This window comes from Acomys russatus, chromosome 28, assembly GCF_903995435.1.
Source record: "Acomys russatus chromosome 28, mAcoRus1.1, whole genome shotgun sequence".
Lineage (NCBI taxonomy): Eukaryota > Metazoa > Chordata > Mammalia > Rodentia > Muridae > Acomys > Acomys russatus.
In genome coordinates this window covers 23,624,030-23,644,148 of record NC_067164.1, presented here as the reverse complement: position 1 = coordinate 23,644,148, position 20,119 = coordinate 23,624,030, and the positions used below count along the sequence as shown (strand labels likewise).

Here is a 20,119-nt window from a genome sequence, read left to right as displayed (position 1 = left end):
GGTGGGACGGTGGGAAAGTGGGGTGGTGGTGGGTGGGATTTGGGATTTGCTCTGGATCCCAAGGGTATCTGCGGGGGGCTTCTTGCTGTGTTCTAGCTGTTGACTCCCTGGGAGCATCTAACAACTCTGGCTCTCCCAACTATTCCTTTCATGAGTTGTTTGAAAAAATGAAATATTTTTTGAAGACTGATTTCTAGCTGCATTTTAGCTGATGCTCAGACCAGATTTTCTTTTTTCTTTATCTTTTTCTTTCTTTTCTTTTTTTGTTTTTACAATTTTTTATTAATTTTTTACATATACATTTATATTATTACACACACATATACAATAAACTACCTATAGTAAGAAGAACCACGAAACAATCAGGAGTGTGTGTGTGTGTGTGTGTGTGTGTGTGTGTGTGTGTGTGTGTGTGTGTGTTATAGTCATAGTGTTTTGGCTATTTGTATTTGGCAGCCTTGAAGAAAACATCTTTCCTATCTTGATGAGTCTAAAATTCTGAATGTAAAAAAATATGGAACACCCCACAAATTTGAGTGTCATTCTTGCACAGGGCCCATGCTAATTTTCTCTCTATTTTTCCAATTTAGTGTATGTGCTGCGTAAGCCAGTGCTTGCACCAGATTTTCAAGCCACAGTGGGATACCCAAGAAGCTGATCTCGGCAGAGGACACCCCAGGTTAGCCAGATTTTGGCAGGCTCAAGTGACAAGTGCCTTAAAGCAGGTGGGAATCAGGGTAGGGGCTGGCTGAATCCTCGAGGGGGGCTAGAAGAGGTGACACTGCACACGGGACACCAGGAAGCTAGGTTCCCACCCCATCACAGCTCTAGGAAGTTCCTTCCCCAGGCCTCCCAGGATCTTGGATTCTGGCCACCTCCGCACCCTTCGGATGGGTGTGGATGTTTTAAAAAGTGGATATGACCTCCTCCGAGGGAGAAGCCAGCACGGAAATGGGAGAGAGCGCAGAGGAGAGGGCGGAGGAAGAGGGTGCTAGGGGAGGGACGCAGGGGAGGAGCGGGAGGGATGGAGCGCGGCGGGAGGGTTCCGAGCACTGGCAGCGGAGGCTGAGCAGGACCCGGTGCAGGGGGCGGGAGCCAGCGCTTGTGCCCAGCCAGCTCTCACGGAGGCAGCGGGCGGTCAGGTGGGATGCTGCAGCTGCTGCTGCTGCTGTGGTTCTGGGGGCCGCTTGGTGCCCTGACCCTGGGCGTCCCAGCGGAAACCTCGCAGGCCGAGGACGTGGTAGACTTGGAGTTTTCCACGGAGCGGCCGCTACAACTGGTGAGCCCCTCTTTCTTGTCCATCACCATCGATGCCAGCCTGGCCACAGACCCACGGTTCCTTACTTTCCTTGGGTAAGTGCAGCCCCCAGCTCCCTGTCTTCCCACACTCTGGAGGGCCAGCCACTCTCTTTGGTTTTCTGAAACAACTTTTCGTTTGGTCTCTGGAGCCAGAGCCTCCCTCCCATGTGCAGTCAACCCCCAAAAGCTTTTTCCTGTTTCATTTACTCAGCGCTGCTTGTTGCCTGGGCACCAGCCAAGCCCAGGTATTAAGAGGAGATTTGCCGGGGGTGGGGGGTGGGGTGGGGCGGGGCACGGCGGAGAGCTGTCACAAGCCCTAGCATTTCAGCTGGAGCCCTTGAACTTGCTTCAGCGTTGGACCCGTAAACTGGTGCCCTTTAAACTGGGTTGGGAATTTTTGCTTTAAAAAAGAAGAAGAAGAAAGAAAAGTTAGATAGGGGAAAACCGCTGTGGAGAACAACTGCTCCTCCTCTTGCTGCTTTGAAGCATTTACATTTTACGGCACTGAGTGTAACTCAGTTGATGGAGGGTGTGATGAGCATGAAGGAAGCCCTGGGTTCCATTCCCAGCGACTTGGGATCTCTGGCTTGGTGGCAGATGTTTACATCCCGGCGTTTGGGATGTGAAGGTAGAAGGATCCGGAGCTGAAGGGCCATCTTTGGCAACATAGCAAGTTTGAGGCCCCACGGAACTAAATGGGAGGTAGGCGGAGAAGCAAGGGTGAGGGGAGGAGAGGGCGGTGGGGGAGAGAGGAGAGACTGAGACTAATTGGAAAAAGGAAAGGGATCAGTGAGAAGGGGCAAGAGAGAGCAAGTGGGGATGAATAGGATCAAAATGCATTTTATACACGTTTGAAATGTCAAGATGAAACCCCATTATTATGTATAATTAACATATGCTAATAAAAAACTTTTTAAAAGTATGTTTCTCCAAGATGAGGGTGTAGACAGGATGCTGCTTCATCAGCTGCAGGGTTTCCCCCCTTCCCTGGCCAAACACAGCTTTTACTCCTGCTCTGTGAGTGCACATTGTCCCCCGAGATGAAAGATTGCAGCTGCAGCCATAGGTCCTCTGAACCAAGGGAGCCTCCTGAGATGTCCACAACATTTGTTGTTTTGAGGCATTGTGTAACCATTAGTTCAGGCTGGCCTTGAACTCATGATCCGCCTGCCATGGTCTCTTTACCAGCCCTTTACGTCACCACTGTCAAAGGCCTAGACATTGTTTGCACGCCCTGAGCCCACACTATTGGGGTCACTGCCAATTTTACACAGGTTCTGATGGCTAAGAGTCTGGGAGCCCAACAACCCTGTTTTCCCAAATCTGACTCATTGGATTTCTATGATGACTTGGTGAGATAATAAATACTTGCTACAGTGTTGGAAGGTTTGCTTCTTCCTGCCTAGCACACACAAAATCCCAGGCTCAACCCCCAACATTGCATAAGTGGCTCATGACTCTTAGCCCGGCATTCCAGGGCCACAGGGAGGATCAGAAGTTCCAGGTCAGCTTCAGCTACATAGCAAGGCTAGCCTGGGCTACATCAGACTTTGTCCTTCAAAATAAATAAATAAATTTAAAGTCTGGATGTCACAGTGAACACTTTTCATCCCAGCATTTGAGAGGCAGCAATGAAGAAATTGAGGTTATGGGAGATTAAATAATTCACCCATGTCAATCGGCTAGTAAATAAAGGTAATATTTGAAGCCAGATTCTGATCACAAAAACAAAGGTATACAAGAAGAAAACAAGCCAGTTATTAGAAGTAGGGCAGGGAATGTTTAAAAAAAAAAAAAAAAAAAAAATTGTCTGGAAACAAATTGATAGACCGATTAAAACAAAACAAAACAGAACAAAAACAAACAAAAGCAAAAAACAAACAAACAAAAAAAACCCTACCATTAACATACAAATAGGAGACTTGGGGCCCAAAAGCTCTAAGGTGCCTCCAAGGAGGTTTTCCCAGATGAACTTGGGTGGTATGAGTCTGCTACAAGCACTAGACAAATGGAAACAGGTCTCTCTCACATTTGTAACCAGAGAACAGTGTGCAAAATTTAAATGTTAATCATAGAAGGCTCTAGAATTGAAAAGGAACATCTGTTAAATTTCTCTTCCCTGAGGAAATTATTCAAAATATATCCTCAGCCCAGATTAGCAAAGAATACCAAGAAAGCCCCGTCCTAGAGGCAATATGCAGGAGAATTACCATGAGCCTCATGTACAAGGCACGGATGTAATTTTAAAACTTTTTGGTAAACAGTTCACAAAAAGCAAAAAGGCCAAGTGTGATTGCTAGCTACAATCCTACCACTTGGGAAGCAGAGACGGAAGGACCACACATTCGAAGCTGGCCTGGGCTACATAGTAAGCGTGCCCCCCCCCTCCAATGGCAAAACACCAAAAAGCAAACATAAACGGTAAAAAGAAGTGAGCACTGACATTGGGCAGTGCCGGGGGCTGAGTCCAGGGTCTTGCACACTAAACGGCTGCTCTGCCTCTGAACTGTGTCGCAGCCCGGTGTAAAAACTGTGAGGTAGTTCACACTCCCTCTCTGGAATCACACCTCCATAGTCTCGTGATTTATGTTTATATCATCAGAGGCTAGTGGCTACTGTATGAGAGAGCACAGCTCTGTTAGAAACAAGCCACGGACACACACACAGCCATAATTTCCTCATTACGATGAGACAGTATAGTGTTGAAGAAATCTACCGGACAAAAGTGGCATTGGACAACAAAACAAAAAAATGCGGTTCTTGCTTGCTTTGCATAGTAATTTGCTTCTTTTCCTTCAGTAAATACATTTTTTGCAATTTCGATAACTAGTCATCCATAATATTAATAGTTGAATTCCCATATCATCATTGACAGCTGCTTTCCGTGTTTAGAGATGCATTTGTTACCAATGCGAAGTGAGTGCTTTAATACCCCCGTTTTATTGGTTGCATTTCTGTTGCTGTGATGAAATACCACAACCAAAGGCAACGTGAGGAAGAAAGTTTATTTGTATTTACTGTTTCAGAGAGAGTCCATAATGGCAGAGGAAGAATGGCAGCAGATGGCCAGGAAATAAACACTGAGGGAAAAGAGCTTCTGGAAATGGGGGGAGGCAAATCTCTCAAAGCCCAGCCTTATCTCCTAACCCTCCTCAAACAACAGAGTCCTGAGAGCAGGATCCTGGAGGCAGGAGCTGATGCAGAGGCCATGGAGGGATGCTGCTTACTGGCTTGCTCATCATGGCTTGCTTAGCCTGCTTTCTTATACAGCCCAGGACTACCTGCCCAGGAATGGCACCACCCGACCATGAGCCGGGCTCGCCTCCATTAATCACTAATCGAGACAATGTTTCATGGAGGCATTTCCTCAGCAGAGGCTTCCTCTCTGATGACTCTAGCTTGTGTCAAGTTGACATAAAACCAACCAGTACAACACCCATGTGAGACATTTCTCATACGAACCACCAGAGCCATGTTGGACAGGGCCACAGGTGCCCTGTCCATTCCAGAGAGGAGTGCTTTGGACTGGAGACAGACAATTGAGAACAACCTTTCCCTCCCAAGCCATCCCACCACACTCCCTAGAACCTTGAGCTTAGTAACCCTGTTCTCATTCTCATAGTGTAAGTCCTTCTCACACACACACACACACACACACACACACACACACCCATGCCTTAGCTAATTCAGTACACTTCCCAGAAGTCTCTCCCCCTGTAGACCTGTTGAGTACAAGCTGCACATCCTCTCGTGCTCCGTTCCTATGCCTGCCACTCCTTCTAGCCAATGGTTGGATGCAAGACTACTGCAGCTCAGATCCCTCTCGGCTCATTACCTTTGGTGAATCAACCTAGCTCCTTTTTTATTAGGTTCCGTATTTACACAGTGAGAATAATAAGGACACCCACGTCATTGTGATATTAGGACATTAAGTGGAAAAAAAAAATCCTTCCAACCTGCCTAAAGCGCTGGATGAAATTGATGCATATTGGAGACTGTTGTGGTGACGCCGTGTGAGGCTCCCCTCCAGCTCCTATTCAACCCTTTTTATTCACTCCCGTTTCTCTATTCTCCGTATTGATTAAAATCTGGCACTGCTCTCGGTGCCAAGTCCCACTATTATCTTAGGTGACATCAAGTTTACCTGAGGAACAAGCCTCTCAATTTCCCCCATCCTGGCCCTCTCGGGTAATTGTTACTCAGTGTTGGGCCAGTTTGCGTCACCCTGTCACCTGAGTCAAACGTGAGCCCTCTTGTCAATGCCGCGTTCTGCGGCATCACACTGGTACATAGAGAACGGCTACGGTGAGACTGTTTACACCGTGGAAATCAGCAAGCATTGAGAACCAGGGTGGTATTTTCTTGACGGTTGGCTTTAGCACGTGCCACTCTCCTCCATTTCTACCTGCAAACATCACGCCCATGCCCTGGCTCTCCCCATCCCTAGTGACATCACTTCTGTATATGAAAACTTGAACTTCTGCCTTCCTGCTCTTGGATCACAAATCCATGCCTTCACATGGTAGCAAAAGTAAGTTCTCACGTGTCTGCCTTTTTAAAAGGACCTCCCCGGAGCTGGGCATGTTGGTGCACACCTGTAATCCCAGCACTCAGAGAGGCAGAGGCGGGCAAATCTCTGTGAGTTCGAGGCCAGCCAAGGCTACACAGAGAAACTCTGTCTTGGAAAACAAACAAATAAACAAACAAAACAAAAATCCTCCCTGAGTAGCTGCCTCCTCTCTCTACTTCTTCCATGTTTGAGCAACCCTTTTGTGACAATGACCTTTACCTCTCACTCATTGCTTTTGCTGAAATGCCAACTGTCACTGAGTCCAATCCTGCTTTCTCCCTTTGGAATCTCTGGGGTGGCCCTTTAAGTCTGGAAATGGAAATATAATAGCATCTAGTGCATATTAATAAGCCACCTCGGCGTCTGTGTCAAAGAGAAGCAATGTATTTTTGTTCTAAAGGTAAAACAGAAACACCTGCAGGCTGTTTTGTTTTGTTTCTTCTTGACAGCCTCCTCTGGAAAGAGAACAGCTGCCTCACACTTTCTTTTATTATTTCTGTGACACTATGGCAGTGGGGTATTTCCCCTTATTTTCCTGCATATGATTGAAATACTGTGCCTTTGATCAACTTAGTTTTTATGGCAAGTTTTGCAGCTGTGTTAAATCTGCCTTTTTTTTTTTTTTTTTTTTCTGTCAGAGGTCATCGATATTGTCTTCTAAAAGCACAAAAGATACTTTACTGTGAAGGACACAAACAAAAGGTCTTTACTAGCAAAGCTCTGAGACATATGGCTTGCTTTATGTGGCAATGGCCACAGCAATGAGTTTTAATGTCATTTTGTCCAAAACCAGTCATTGGCTGGCTTCCCCTTGCCCTTCCTCAGGCTGCTCTTCTTTGTTCATTCACTTAACAAATATTGGCTGAGCACTGCTGTGTGCCAGGCATTCATCTAGGCACTGCGAAGAGTCTGATCAACCAGACGATACTTGCGTTTCAGCGGGAGGCCACTCTGGGTTTCTGTGTTCAGACTCTAACTGGTCCCAGATCTGAAGCTGTGGTTGGGACTCTGGGTTCATGCATTTAAGTAGTCCCCGATCGGTGAGGAGGGTGGGGTGGGTGGGCAACTCTGGAGGCCTCTCAAGTAGGGTTGGGAGTCTGGCTCCACCGGAGGGGAACAGAGGCAGAACGAGGGACATCGTGGGTTCGTCAGCGTGGCTGTGAGTCCCAAAGGGATGAAGATGGCCTGGGAGTGGGGGTGATGTGCATAATGGTGGCAGGACTAGGGATACCCTAGAGAGATTAGAATAGAGGAGGAGAAAGAGGACACAGATAGCTGCCAACTGTGGGGTTCCTAGAAGACACCAAGTCTGAGGTCTAACCATGACTGATGGTTGACTTTATACTGAAGAGTCTATGGGATGCATCCTCAGCCTAGATGTATTTCTTGTATTCCAGTCACATGTGGCCTGTGGACCTGTGGGTTTGGTGTCTATTTTTGTATTAGTTAGTTTTGTCAACTGCTGTGATAAAATGTCTCATAAAACCAACTTAAGGATGAAAAGGCTTGTTTCAGCATATTGTCCATCACGTCAGGGAAGTGATGGGGGCAGGAGCTGGAGGCAGCTGGATGCATGTCCTCTGTGCGGAGACCAGAGAGATGAATGCTCACTTTCTCCTTTTTATTCAGTCTGGGGCTCCAGCCCATGGGGTGGCGTCACCAAAATGTAGGGTAGATCTTACCTCCTCCGTTAAACTTTTCTGGAAATACACTTGTAGACACACCTGGAGATGTGTTTCCATGGTGATTATAAACACAGCCACCATAATTTCTACAGGTTCTTCTGCCCTTTTCTTCCTCCCATTTTTCCAATCTATGGCCTGTTCCTCATCTCGGAAATGGCAGTGCCATCTTCCAAGATGCTTCCCCAAAACTCACCCTTAATCCCCCTTTTACTCTAGCTAATTTCTATGGATAAGTATGTCTTGAACTATGCACCTCTCTCTATCGCCCAGGGGCAGATAGCAGTTAGAAAATAAAAACTGGATCCACCCAGAGAGAAGGAAGTGAAAATGCTTAACTGAGCTTTCTCAGAAAATAATAATTATAAGCTGGAATGGTGTCACATGCCTGTAATCCCAGCATTCCGGGCACACAGGCAGAGAGATCACAAGTGTGAAGCAAGCCTGGGCTACATGGTAAGATGTCTCAAAAAAAGACTGAAATAATAACAATTACTATTATGCTTTCTTGCTTGTCTTCATAACAGTTCTCCAAGGCTTCGTGCTTTGGCCAGAGGTCTGTCTCCTGCATACTTGAGATTTGGTGGCACCAAGACCGACTTTCTTATTTTTGATCCCAAGAAGGAACCAACTTTTGAAGAAAGAAGTTACTGGCAATCTCAAGTCGACCATGGTAAAAGTTTTAAAAGATTATATATTTCAGTTAGCCTGTGTCAGTCATAAGACTGCTTAGAGAAAAGGGTGGTTGCTCGGGCCTGACTATTAGACAAGCAGAGGACACCAAGGGGAAGAAGAAGCTGGGGGCGGCCTTCTTCCTCTCACGTCTTTGTGACTGTGAAGCATCCCAGATAGGGCGTGCTGTGTATAACTGGGGCTTACAAACAAACAGTGGTTGTAGCTGAAATAGCTGGGTGGAGGGATCACATGGGTAGAAACAGCCAGGCCAGAGAGTACTTACAGGTAGCAACATAGCCATAGACCAAAGCACCTTATTATGTAAGGAGAAGGAGAAGAAGGGTGAAACAAAGAAACATAGTGGGGGGACACTTTCACCCCAGCATGATTTGATTTACTGGGTGTTGGTTCTGAACTTTACAGACTGTCCTATAACCTGGGGTAAGTTTGAGTGGTGGGGTCTCAGGGCCTCGACCTTAGATTCTGTCTTTAGCAAGCTTATCAGATGGCTCTGATATGGGATCTTTGTGGACCTCACCTGAGACACCTACCCTTGCTGGTCCTGAGGATTTGTCCATGACCTTCAGGAGTGTTTCGAGACATCGGAAGTCTGTTAAACTGCCGTCCGAACAGTTGTGAGGTATATTATATACCTCTTCACACATATGTGTATGCATATGTATTTTGTCTGTTGGTACGTAGCATTTAACTAGTTCATAGATTACATATTCCTTTCTGCTTACTTTCTCCAGTGAGAATGTATTCAGTTGGTCAGATACTGGCCCCAAACCGGAAGCATGGTAATTAGAAAAAAGCAGAAGGAAGGTATGGGGGCCTCCTTTAATAATAAACTCCAAGTGTTTGCTCAGCCTGGCTCTTGCCCACCAGCCATACACATTCCTGATTTTCTTTCTTTCTTTTTTTTTCTTTTTTTGGCAATTTGGCTTTTTTTTTTCCCCCTGCATTCATAACTTAAATTTAGGTGGGACGCCGACCTTCGCACCTCACTTTTCTTTATCCTGGGGCTAATGAGGAGGGTCCCCAAAGCTCCTCTGAGAGATCCTTTGTGAGCACTGGGATAGAAAAGGGACTCTGTCAGCCAGTCACAGGGTGTCTTTCCCAGGAAGGAAGTCATCAGCTGGTCAGCTGGTTCTGGCTGCATGCACTGGCACCCCTGCTGTCTTGTGATAAAGCAATGCAGGCTTCCTGGGAGGAGAGTTGGGGAAAGCTCCAGACTGGAAGGGAAAACAGTCAGTAGTTTGCCAGTTTGGGCCCTGTGGCTGTAATTCATCACAGAGGAACTCACTACAAAGCAAATACCATCTAGGCATAGCAATTTTGTATGTGTTTTGATTAAAAAAAAAAGTGTAGGGGCGTGTTGCCTGCATATATGTAGTCACCACGTGTGTGCCTGGTGCCTGAGGAGGTCAGAGAAGGGTTGGATCCCCTGGAACTGAGTTCCAGACGTTTGTGAGCCACCAAGTGGGTCCTGGGATTTGAACCCAGGTGGTTCTGCGAGAGCACCAGGTGTTATTAACTGCTGAGCCATCTCTCCAAGCTTTTCTGTTTTTGTTTTCTGAAAGGTTCTACCTTTTATGACTGGACAAACCACACCACCAGTTTAAACATGACCAAGTCTCCAGATTAAAAATGTCAAACTCCATTTGGTAGGCTGACCAATGACCATATAAACCCTCAGTCTTGCCATCCTGTGAATCCTAACAGACCCAGCTCCGTCCTCCTCCAGTGTCTTCTCCCTGAGTCCCACCTGATTTTGTTACCAGCTTTCATCTGAATCCATTGAGGAATCGAACACTTTTGCTTTTGTTTTTTGGCCAGGAATCGCTTGATTCTGAAAGTCTTGTGAGAAGACATGAGAGAAGCTGAGTCAGATGTTCTGTTTTGTTTTTAAGACGGAGTCTTGCTATATAGTCAAACCTGGCCCCAAATTCATTTCAATCCCCCTGCCACCGCCCCCCACATCCTGAGCTGACAAGTGTGTGCTGCCACAGTCAGCTTTGTTTTGAAAATGAATTTTCATTTTTGAGCTGAACTCTGACCTCCACATCCAATTCTCTGGCCAGTTCAAGTGCAGAGGGGATTTCTGGATTAGTAAACTATCTGAGCTATGTCCGTGTCAGTAGATACCCAGTGTTTCCTTAGGGAATTTGCTGTTTGCTTTCTTGGTAGTCATTAGTTAGTCAACAAATGTGTCGCACGTAACAGAGTCTACATTTCTCTGATCTCGTACTTAATAATGAGAAACCTGGTAATCACCTGCCTCAGCCACACAGCAGTTGGCTAACCATCCATTTTGGGTTTCAACCTTGTCGCTGTGAAAACGGTCTCCCCGAGTTCTCTCTTCCTCTTGCAGATGTGTGCAGGTCTGAGCCGGTCTCTGCTGATGTGGTGAGGAAACTCCAGATAGAATGGCCTTTCCAGGAGCTGTTGCTACTGAAAGAACAGTACCAAAAAAAGTTCAAAAACAGCACCTACTCAAGTAAGGAATGCTAGCGCCTGTGGGTGTTCTAACATAGCAACATACAAAGCTACACAGTGTTTAAGTACTATCAAGACTTCATGAGGAGCCTGGGGCGGGGGTAGGGGGCGGGTGGCAGGGGTCCCTACATGCAAACATGAGCATCCCCAGCATTCACGTAAACACTGAGTAGTTGTTGTTGTTTGTTTTGGTTCATTTGGTTTGGCTGGTCTGTTTTCTTTAATGTAAGTAGCCCAGTACTGAGACAGGAAGTTCCCCTGTGCCAACTCTAGTCAATTAGTGAGTTTCAGGTTCAGTGAGAGACCCTGTCTCAAAAAACGAAGGTGAGCGCTGGTGCAATTTAGAGCAGTTAAGTTGGCTCAGTGGTTAAGAGCACTGGCTGCTCTTCCAGAGAACTGGGCTTGATTCCCAGCACCCACGTGGGTGACTTGCAACAACCTGTAATTCAAGTTCCAAGGAATCTGGCATCCTCTTCAGCCTTCTGTGCACCAGGCACCCATGTAGTCAACCTCTGGCCTTCATAAGCATGTGCATACACATACACCTGCACACAATAGCACCCATGCCTACACGCCCAGAGTCGATGAGATAGGCTGACAGAAGGCTCTGTGACAGAGCACACTCTGAGCACGCGTGAGGCTCTGGCTATAATGGCCAGCATGAGGAAAAGAAGGAAGAGAGTTCATGGGAGACCCTGAACCCAAAGCTTCTATGGCTTTCCCTTGACTTCTGACTTTGGCAGCCAGCCACAGAGTAGGACTCGAAGACCAACCATGGAAGTGAGACAATAAATATGGTTTTTGTGAAGAAGGTAAAATACGGAAGTGTAAAATGTAAAACTCACCCGCACTCCCTTGTTCATCTGTCTCTGCTTTTAGAAGCATGAAAGACCACTACAAGTTGAAAAGTCATGAGTCTGGAAGTCCAAAATTTGAAATCCTCCAAGGTCCCCTGTTTTATTAGAGCCAAGCAATTGGTAAGGGTTATAGAACTCCAAAAGTCAAGACCTGTGGAATCTGAAACGCTCCAGATCTAAGCATTTGAGAGAAATATTTGACCTATCCATAACTTTTTTAAAATGTCCTTTAGTGCTAGTCTCCCCTCCATCTCCTCTCTCCTCTAGCCTCTCCATTCCCACCCCAGCGTAACTCTCCCTCTTCATATGCCGTGTTCTAACTTCCGTCCATTGAAGGCCTGTCCCCATGGCTTCCTACTCGTTTTCTGATCTCTGTGGGTATTCTCAATGAAAAAGGAGCCAAAGCTAGAATTCAGAAATGAGGGAAAACAGGTAACATTTGTCTTTCTATGTCTGGGTTTCCTCATTCAAAATGATTGCTTCTAGATCCTTCCATTTACCTACAAATTTCATTTACACCACCCCCCTCCTCTTATTGAGACAGGGTTTCTCTGTGTAGCCTTGGCTATCCTGGAACTCACTCTGTAGACCAGGCTAGCCTCAAACTCAGAGATCCTCCTGCCTCTGCCTCCCAAGTGTTGACCAGTTATAGGCATGTTGAAATTGTTTTGAGGCACCACAAGACGTATCTGAAGACAACGATGAACTTGATTGATAAATGTATGCATGTTGACTGCCCCCCCCCCACTGTTTCCTGCCTCTTCTTCTTTGCCCTCCTATTCCCCAAGACACAAGCATACTGCGGGTTGGCTCAACCATAGTTCACAGTGGCCTCTGATTACTCAAACAGAAAAAACAAAGAGTCAGGCATCTCTCACTCTAAGTCAAATGCTAGACTGAACAGTGAGGACGGCTTATCAAAAGCCAAGGAAGACTGAGCACTTGGCCTCTCCCACCAAATCATTAGCCCTGAATGCAAGGGGAGCATTCCTTAAGGAAATTGCAAGTTCTACTCCAGTGAGTCCAGGGAGTGCAGAAACGCAGAGCAGCTTTACCGATATCAAGGAGGGAGTTGTAATGGTCATGTTGGAGGATCCAGCCAGCGAGAGCATCCCCTTTGTCCAAAGTCTCATGCAGAACCAGCCCTAGCTTTCCTCAATTCTGTGAAGTGGGGGGAGGGTGGGGGAGAGATAAGGATGCTACGAACACGGTTAAAGGAGCCAAGAGATACCTCAGGGGAAAGCATGATGTAGCTGCAGCAAACTAGCCAGGCGGTCTGGCTAAGATGAGTGGGGAAGGGGCCGTACTAATATCAGTGTTTCAGTGTAGGCAAAGCAGCCTTATTCTAGGAGATGCCGTCTAGGACTTTCATAGCTGGAAAGGAGAGGTCAAGGCTGCCTTCAAACCTTCAGAGGGTGGTTGACTTTCTTAAGTTCTGGACAATAATACAGCTGGTGACTTTAAGTTGAAGCCTCTGGTCACTGACTAGTCAAACAAAAAAAACAAAACAAAACAAAACAAAAACACCAAAATCCCCAGGCCCTTAATCATTGCGCCGATCTATAGAGCTCTGAAAATGCAACAGAGTCTGAGTCACAGTGTATCAGCCTATAAACATGATTTGTTGGATATTCAAGTCCACCATGGAAACCTGCTGATCAAGGGGGGGGGGGGGAAAGACTGCTTTCTGCACACTTACTCTACACCAGCTCACCCCGCGCTCGCCTGGAGCTGCACAAGGAGGCTAAAGCAGTCTTCACGTCTACTTCCACAGCACCACTCTAGGTACCCTGATTCATTGGGGCACATCAAAACACCAGTTGACACAAGAGTTTGGAAGGAGTTCCTTCTGACCCTCAGTGGAGGAAGGAATGGCCGCTGTAACTGTGTGAAAATAGAAAGAAAGGTGGCCTGGTTTCACTTTCACAACAAAACTTGTCACAGGTGAGGAGTTACTTCTTAGAAATGAGCAAAGACGAGATTCCGTGAGATGGGGGCCAACTCCTAGGGAAGATGCTGTGAACACGGAGAAATGACAGGGTCAGACTTAGACTGATTGAGCAACAGAGCTGGCAGAACAGTGGCAGATCTGAGCATTTGACGTGCTCTGCCAGGAGCCTTCTTTCTAGGTAAGAAACTGGAAAACCACATCCGTGGTACAGAGAAATCGCCAGTTGATGAGGCAAACTTCATCCCTGATTGAAGAAATCGCCATAAATGTCTCAACCCTCAGTGATCGTCACAACCCCAGTCAGTTAATAGCCACCTGAATCAAGACCTTGGGCTGCCAGCCAAATGTCACAGCCTGGGGGCTCAGACAACGATTCACATTTGTTTTTCTGTGTAGTCTTGAACTCACTGTGTAGACCAGGCCAGCCTCAAACTCACAGAGGTCCACATGCCTCTGCTTCCCAGAGGGCAGGGATTACAGCCACCGTACCTGGCTAACTCTGGCCTTCTTCAGTGGAGTGAAACTACCCAGGCTTGTCAGTAAGCCTGATTTATTGTTTAGTCAAATTTGGCATAAACAGAGTCATCTCTGATCACTCTACGGGAATGACAGAAAATACTAGAAATCCACAGGGGAAGGTCTTATCTGTAGGAAATCATGACATAGGGATGTGAAAAGACCACATGGCATTAGGTAATAAATGCCTTTCCATGTTGAGGGGGTCATATTAAACATTGTGCTAGTTTATCTTTCGTTTCTGAAACAGAAAAGCCAGGACCTATGACCTTATGTTGCCAAGGTGATGGATTTGCAGCATCCTCACACCTCTGCAGGGATGGCCTCCCCTTACCATTGTGTAACTGGCTTAGGATATAGTTCAGTCACTGTGTGGATGGTGTCAAAATGTATGCGCGCGCGCGCGCACACAGACACAGACACACAGACACACACACACACACACACATGATGTGTCCTAGAAAATATGGGTAAGTTGCCCTACACGGGTCCTCTTGCCTCTGCTTAAAGCTTTCAACTTTCCCAATACTGCAACCCTCATACAGTTCCTCATGGTGTAGTGACCCTCAAACATAAAATTATCTTTGTTGCTACTTCCTAACTATAATTTTGCTACTGTTACAAATCATAATGGAAATATCGCTGTGATTTTTTTCCCCATGGTCTTAGGCTGACCCCCTGTGAAAGGGTTGGCCAGGGGTTGAGAACCTTGGCTTAAGTAGAGGACAAAACCCATTCGCTTTGAGAGAAGTCACAGAAGCAGCTCAGGGCGAGCCACAGAAGGGCAGCGCCGTGTTGCGCTGGTTGCATTTGATGAGTGAGCCCTCGGCTTCCTGTTCCTCTACCTGTATTCCCTCTGCCTCCCCCTTCTTCAGCATAGTTTAGCCTTCACAGTATTACATACATAAACTCCCAGTACATTTGGGAGGGTAAGGAAACAATCAGAGAGAGGCATGGGTGGGAGATGCTCCGCAAAGCAGGTACGCCAGGCTTTCTGGGAGCGAAGAAGGACAGACTGTAGGCATCCTTCCTGTAAACGGTGGATGGTTGTTTGTTTGTTGGTTGGTTGGTTGGTTTTGTTTGTTTTTTCCAAAAAGTTTTCAGGTGGTGTTGGTGGTTGTTGTTGTTGTTGTTTGAGAAAGGGTTTCACTTTGTAGCCTAGGCTGGCCTCAAACTCTTGCTTCTTCTGTGTTGGTATCCAAGGACTGGGTCACAAGCTTCTGCCCCTCTGAGCCTGACTCTCAGCCTGAGTATTTGGAGTAGATGTGTCTGGTCCTTGTTTGGGACTGTAGACCCACAGCTTGCCCTAGAGGATCCTCTTCTGTCTGGAATTGGGAGAGGTCAACCTGTGACGCATTCCTGGGACAGAGTCCTGACCCAGAGGGCTTTCTGCATCACACTTTCATAATATGCATGTGATTGTGGGTGTAACTATTGCCATGGAGCTGCAGTCTGCAGCCGGCTCTAGTGTGCACTCCACAGTTTTGCCAAGTGTTCGGGGCCAGGCTTGGTCTTCGGTCTGTGTGTATCACTGAGGATTGTTGTGGAACAGACAACACAAGCCTAGTGTGGAGTTAGGTAAACTCTTGTGTTGTTTGGACCTCACAGGAAATTAAGTGTGGAGTGTGGGCGGGGCGGGTGGAGGGTGGAGGGTGGAGGATGGGGGCCTATGTCATCCCAAGCCCAAGTCTGTCTAAGACCCAGTGAGATTCTAGATGTCTGCATTCCAGATTTTCTTAAATCCCAGTGTGTGTCTCTCCTCACTGTGTTCTCAGTGCTGTGGGGGTGGGTGACACAGCAGCTATCACAACTCTCACATTTAAAATTAAGAACTAAGATGATAAGATGCCAGGCAGCATATATTAGATTATATGAGGTTTATTAAATGAGCATTGGGAGAGAAGGAAGGGGGAGGAGGGGTGAGAGAGAGAGAAGTAAGAGAGAGAGAAGCAAGGTAGGTCTGTCCTTTTATATAGCCCTGGGCAGGGCCACGCCCCCATGGCAGGTAGGAAAGGACATCACAGGTAGGCAGACTGAAACAGAATCCTAACAGCCACACCTAAGGCTCGCTTGAGCTGTGCTGCTGAGCAGCCTTGTCAGCAGCATTAACTCTTGAGACTTCACAGTTATGATTACAAAGATGACTCAGGCCCAAGACTTAGAGGCCAAACAAAGCAAAGTGCTTTAAGGAGAAAGTCTTGATGTTTACCAGATAGAGGAGAGAGAGAGAGAGAAGGTGCACATGTGTGCATGTGTATGGTGTGAGTGTGTGTGCATACATATGTGTGTATGTGGGGGGGTGTGCTTAAACTAGAAGAGCTTTTGAGTGAATTTCTGCTGAATAAATGATTTGAGAATTTCCATGAAAATTATAGGGACTTATTCCACCCATGATACCCTACTCAAAGACTACACTTAAAATTGTATTGTCTAGAACAGTGAGATGGCTCAGCAGTTAAGAACACTGGCTGCTCTTCCAGAGAACCTGGGTTCAATCCCCAGCACTACATGACAGCTCACAACCATCTATAACTCCAGTTCCGGGAAATCTGAACTCTTTTCTGGTCTCTGAAGGCATTGCATGCATGTGGTGGTATGCAGACATACATGCAGGCATGTAAGGGTGGCTATCCATACACACAAAATAAAAATAAAGGTTTAAAAAACTTAAAATTGTATTGTTGGCATTCTCAAAACCTAAGTAGAAATCTACAAGCCCAGCACTTAGGAGATGGAGGCAGAAGATTAGAAGTTCAAGGCTATCCTAAGCTGTATAGTGGGTTTGAGGCCTGAGTAGAATCCCAGGCTTCTGCATGTTAGTCAGACACTTTACCAACTGAGCTATAACCCAGTCCAGGCTTTTCTTTTTTTGTTTGCTTGTCCAGTTGCGTCACTGCTTAGGCATACCGACAGACATTGATTAGCAATGGAATTCCTTTGACTAAACAATTTGAAGAAAACTCAGGAAGAGCAAGCCTGGAGGTTGTCTTCACTGTGGTGCCAACGCTCCTAACCCCGCTGTCTTTCTTTTAGGAAGCTCAGTGGACATGCTGCACAGTTTTGCCAAGTGCTCAGGACTAGACCTTATCTTTGGTCTAAACGCATTACTAAGAACTCCAGACTTGCGGTGGAACAGCTCCAACGCCCAGCTGCTCCTCAACTACTGCTCTTCCAAGGGCTATAACATCTCCTGGGAACTGGGCAATGGTATGTACCTGGGAAGGGGGGAGGGGTTTCAAGACAGGGTTTCTCTGTGTAGCCTTGACTGTCCTGGACTCACTTCGTAGACCAGGCTGGCCTCGAACTCACAGAGATCCGCCTGCCTCTGCCTCCCAAGTGCTAGGATTAAAGCCTTCATATTCTTTTTTTGTATTAGCAAACCAACCTCTGCCTAGACACATTGGTGCAGGTGCTCATGCACCTGTGGATGTCAGGTGTCTTCCTCCATTAGTCTGCCCTTATTCTTTTACTTCTTTTTGTTTTTGTTTTTCAAGACAGGGTTTCTCTGTGTAGCCTTGGTTGTCCTGGAGCAAGCTGGCCTCAAACTCACAGAGATCCACCTGCCTCTGCCTCCCTAAGTGCTGGAATTACAGGCGTGCACTACCGAGCCCTGCTCTCCATCTTATTTGTTGAGGCATGGTCTCTTAACTGAACTTAGAACTCAATGATTAGCTAGGCTGGTTGGCCACTGCACCCTGGGATTCCTGTCTGTGCGTCCCAGCAGTGGGATTAGAGGCATAGTGCTATGCCAGGCATTTTGTGTGGGTCCTGGGATCATGAACTCAGGCCTTCTTGCTTTCCCCCAGCAAACACTTTAGTAACTCTGTGCTTTGCTGGTGGTGGTCATGTTTTCTTCCTTTCTTTTTTTTTTTTTTTTAACATGTATTGTTATTATGTGTGTCATGGGGTAGGTCATACGCACAGCACACCTTTATATAGGTCGGAGGACAGTTTTGGGCAGTTGGTTCTGTCCTTCTCCCTCCATGTGTGTTCTGTGGCAAATGCTTCACCAGCATCCAACCAACTGGAGCCATCAACCTCCCCAGCTCCCAGCTTCCCGTGAGCCCTGGAGTCAGTTAAACATATTGGGCTTAGCAAACAGGACTCAGTGGAAGTGTGAGGTTGGCAGTTTCATTTTGTTCTTCCTTTCCTTTGTTTCTCAGTCTGTCAGGGGATCCCCATGTGGAGGTTTGAACGAGAAATGTCCCCGTGGACTAGGGTGCATGTATACTTGGTCCCCTCCTGGAAGATCCATGTAGGGAGGTAGTGCAACCTGGCCAGAGGAAGTGTGCCCTGGGGGCGAGCTTGGAGGGATTGTATCCCCAACCCACATTCACTTCTCTCTCTCTCCTTCTCTCTCTCCTTCTCTCTCTCCTTCTCTCTCTCCTTCTCTCTCTCCTTCTCTCTCTCTCTCCCTCCCTCCCTCTCTCTCTCTCTCTCTCTCTCTCTCTCTCTCTCTCTCTCTCTCTCTCTCTCTGCATCCTGTGTATGATTAATATGTGATCTCTCAGCTTTCCATGTTGACCACTAGAAAAACATAACCTCTGGAGCCATAAGACAAAAGAAATTGTTTTTTTCCACAAATAGCTTTCAGTTACTGCAACACAAAGTAGCTAATGCACCCCAAACCACGTTCTAACCTCCTCTATTCTCAAGCTGTCTAGAAGTTGCCAGTATAGACTATAGATAGGTGTGAGCCACCAAGTGAGGCCAGGTTAGTTGGAAGAACAACCAGTGCTCTTAACTATTAAGCCATTTCTCCAGTCCCACGGAACTTACAAGTTCTAGTTAACATGTTACTGTTTAGTCAGATTTATTCAAAATATATGTATAAGAATTTTCCAGGGGCTGGAGAGATGGCTCAGTGGTTAAGAGCACCGCCTGCTCTTCCAAAGGTCCTGAGTTCAATTCCCAGCAACTGCATGGTGGCTCACAACTATCTATAATGTGATCTGATATCATCTTCTACAGATAAAGCACTCATATGCAATAAATAAATTTTTTAAAAAAGAATTTTACATTCGTCAAGCAATAAAGCTAAATATGAAGTGCATAATCAAAAACGCAGTCATTTGATGAGCACATACTGTTTAGGACAGGCACTGTTTTGCACATAATATTCTTCTCCCAGCCGGCTATTCTTTTGTGTGTGTGTGTGTGTGTGTGTGTGTGTGTGTGTGTGTGTGTGCACGCGCGCGCATGCTTTTGCTCATATGCACGAACATGCAAAGGTCAGTGAACACCCTAAAGTGTCATTCTTTGTGTGACTTCTACCTTCTTGTGTCTCAGTGACCTGGAGCTCCCCTTGTAGGTTAGGCTAGGGGGAGAGCAAGCCACAGAGGTCACCCTATCTCTGCCCCTTCAGTGCTGCATTTACCAGTGTGCCAGTCTATGTCTGGCTTTTTCACACGGATTCTGGGGGGTCAAACTTGTGTCCTCCTGCTTGCAAGGCAGGTATTTTACCAACTGAGCTATGCCCCCAGCCCCTCTTTCTCTTTTGTTCTTCGTAAGTAAATAAGCGAATCAGGCTACAAAACACTGGGTATAAACTACTTCCCCAATGCCCAGTGACTTAACATCGCTACTGTTAACTTCAACTATATTTACCCCTCCTCATGCCGCCGTTACAGCGTTTATGCTTCCAAGCTCTCCTCTTTATTAACTTTTCTTGACTTTTGAGGCTAGATTTGTAGTTTGAACAGTGTATGTTGCTGTATGCTTGTGTTTATATAAAGAACGTTTAGGGAAAGGGTGAGTGTGAGAACTGCTGTCTTTCAGAGCCCAACAGTTTCTGGAAGAAAGCTCACGTTTTCATCGATGGCTTGCAGTTAGGAGAAGACTTTGTTGAGCTGCGTAAACTTCTACAAAAGTCCGCTTTCAAAAATGCAAAACTCTATGGTCCAGACATTGGTCAGCCTCGGGGTAAGACAGTGAAGCTGCTGAGAAGGTAGGAACTGGGGTGTACAACTGCTTTCCTCTCCTTCTTCATCCTCCTCTTCTTTCTCCCACTTCTCCTACTTTTCTGCTTTTTTTTTTTTTCCCCTTGGTGTTTGAAGATAAGTTTTCTCTG

General features: G+C 46.5%; 2 protein-coding genes and 1 non-coding gene across 3 annotated transcripts in view; 1 reads left to right on the top strand and 2 right to left on the bottom strand.

Moving 5' to 3' along the window:
* Positions 1 to 508: 508 nt before the first annotated feature.
* On the bottom strand, positions 509 to 614 carry LOC127211100 (U6 spliceosomal RNA). Its single transcript, XR_007833383.1, has one exon. It is a non-coding gene; the product is annotated as a U6 spliceosomal RNA (small nuclear RNA).
* A 422-nt stretch (positions 615 to 1,036) lies between these two features.
* Hpse (heparanase) overlaps positions 1,037 to 20,119 on the top strand; it is a 35,236-nt gene continuing 16,153 nt past the window's right edge. Inside the window, exons 1-5 of the mRNA XM_051170650.1 lie at positions 1,037 to 1,353; positions 8,079 to 8,224; positions 10,601 to 10,726; positions 17,083 to 17,256; positions 19,828 to 19,996. Of these exons, the coding sequence (XP_051026607.1) occupies positions 1,148 to 1,353; positions 8,079 to 8,224; positions 10,601 to 10,726; positions 17,083 to 17,256; positions 19,828 to 19,996 (821 nt within the window). The 5' untranslated portion in view covers positions 1,037 to 1,147. The remainder of the gene's footprint in view (positions 1,354 to 8,078; positions 8,225 to 10,600; positions 10,727 to 17,082; positions 17,257 to 19,827; positions 19,997 to 20,119) is intronic.
* Positions 9,725 to 10,101, bottom strand: LOC127210881 (60S ribosomal protein L39-like). The gene has a single exon (XM_051170649.1). The coding sequence runs from the start codon at positions 10,099 to 10,101 to the stop codon at positions 9,922 to 9,924; it is 180 nt and encodes a 59-aa protein (XP_051026606.1). The 3' UTR covers positions 9,725 to 9,921.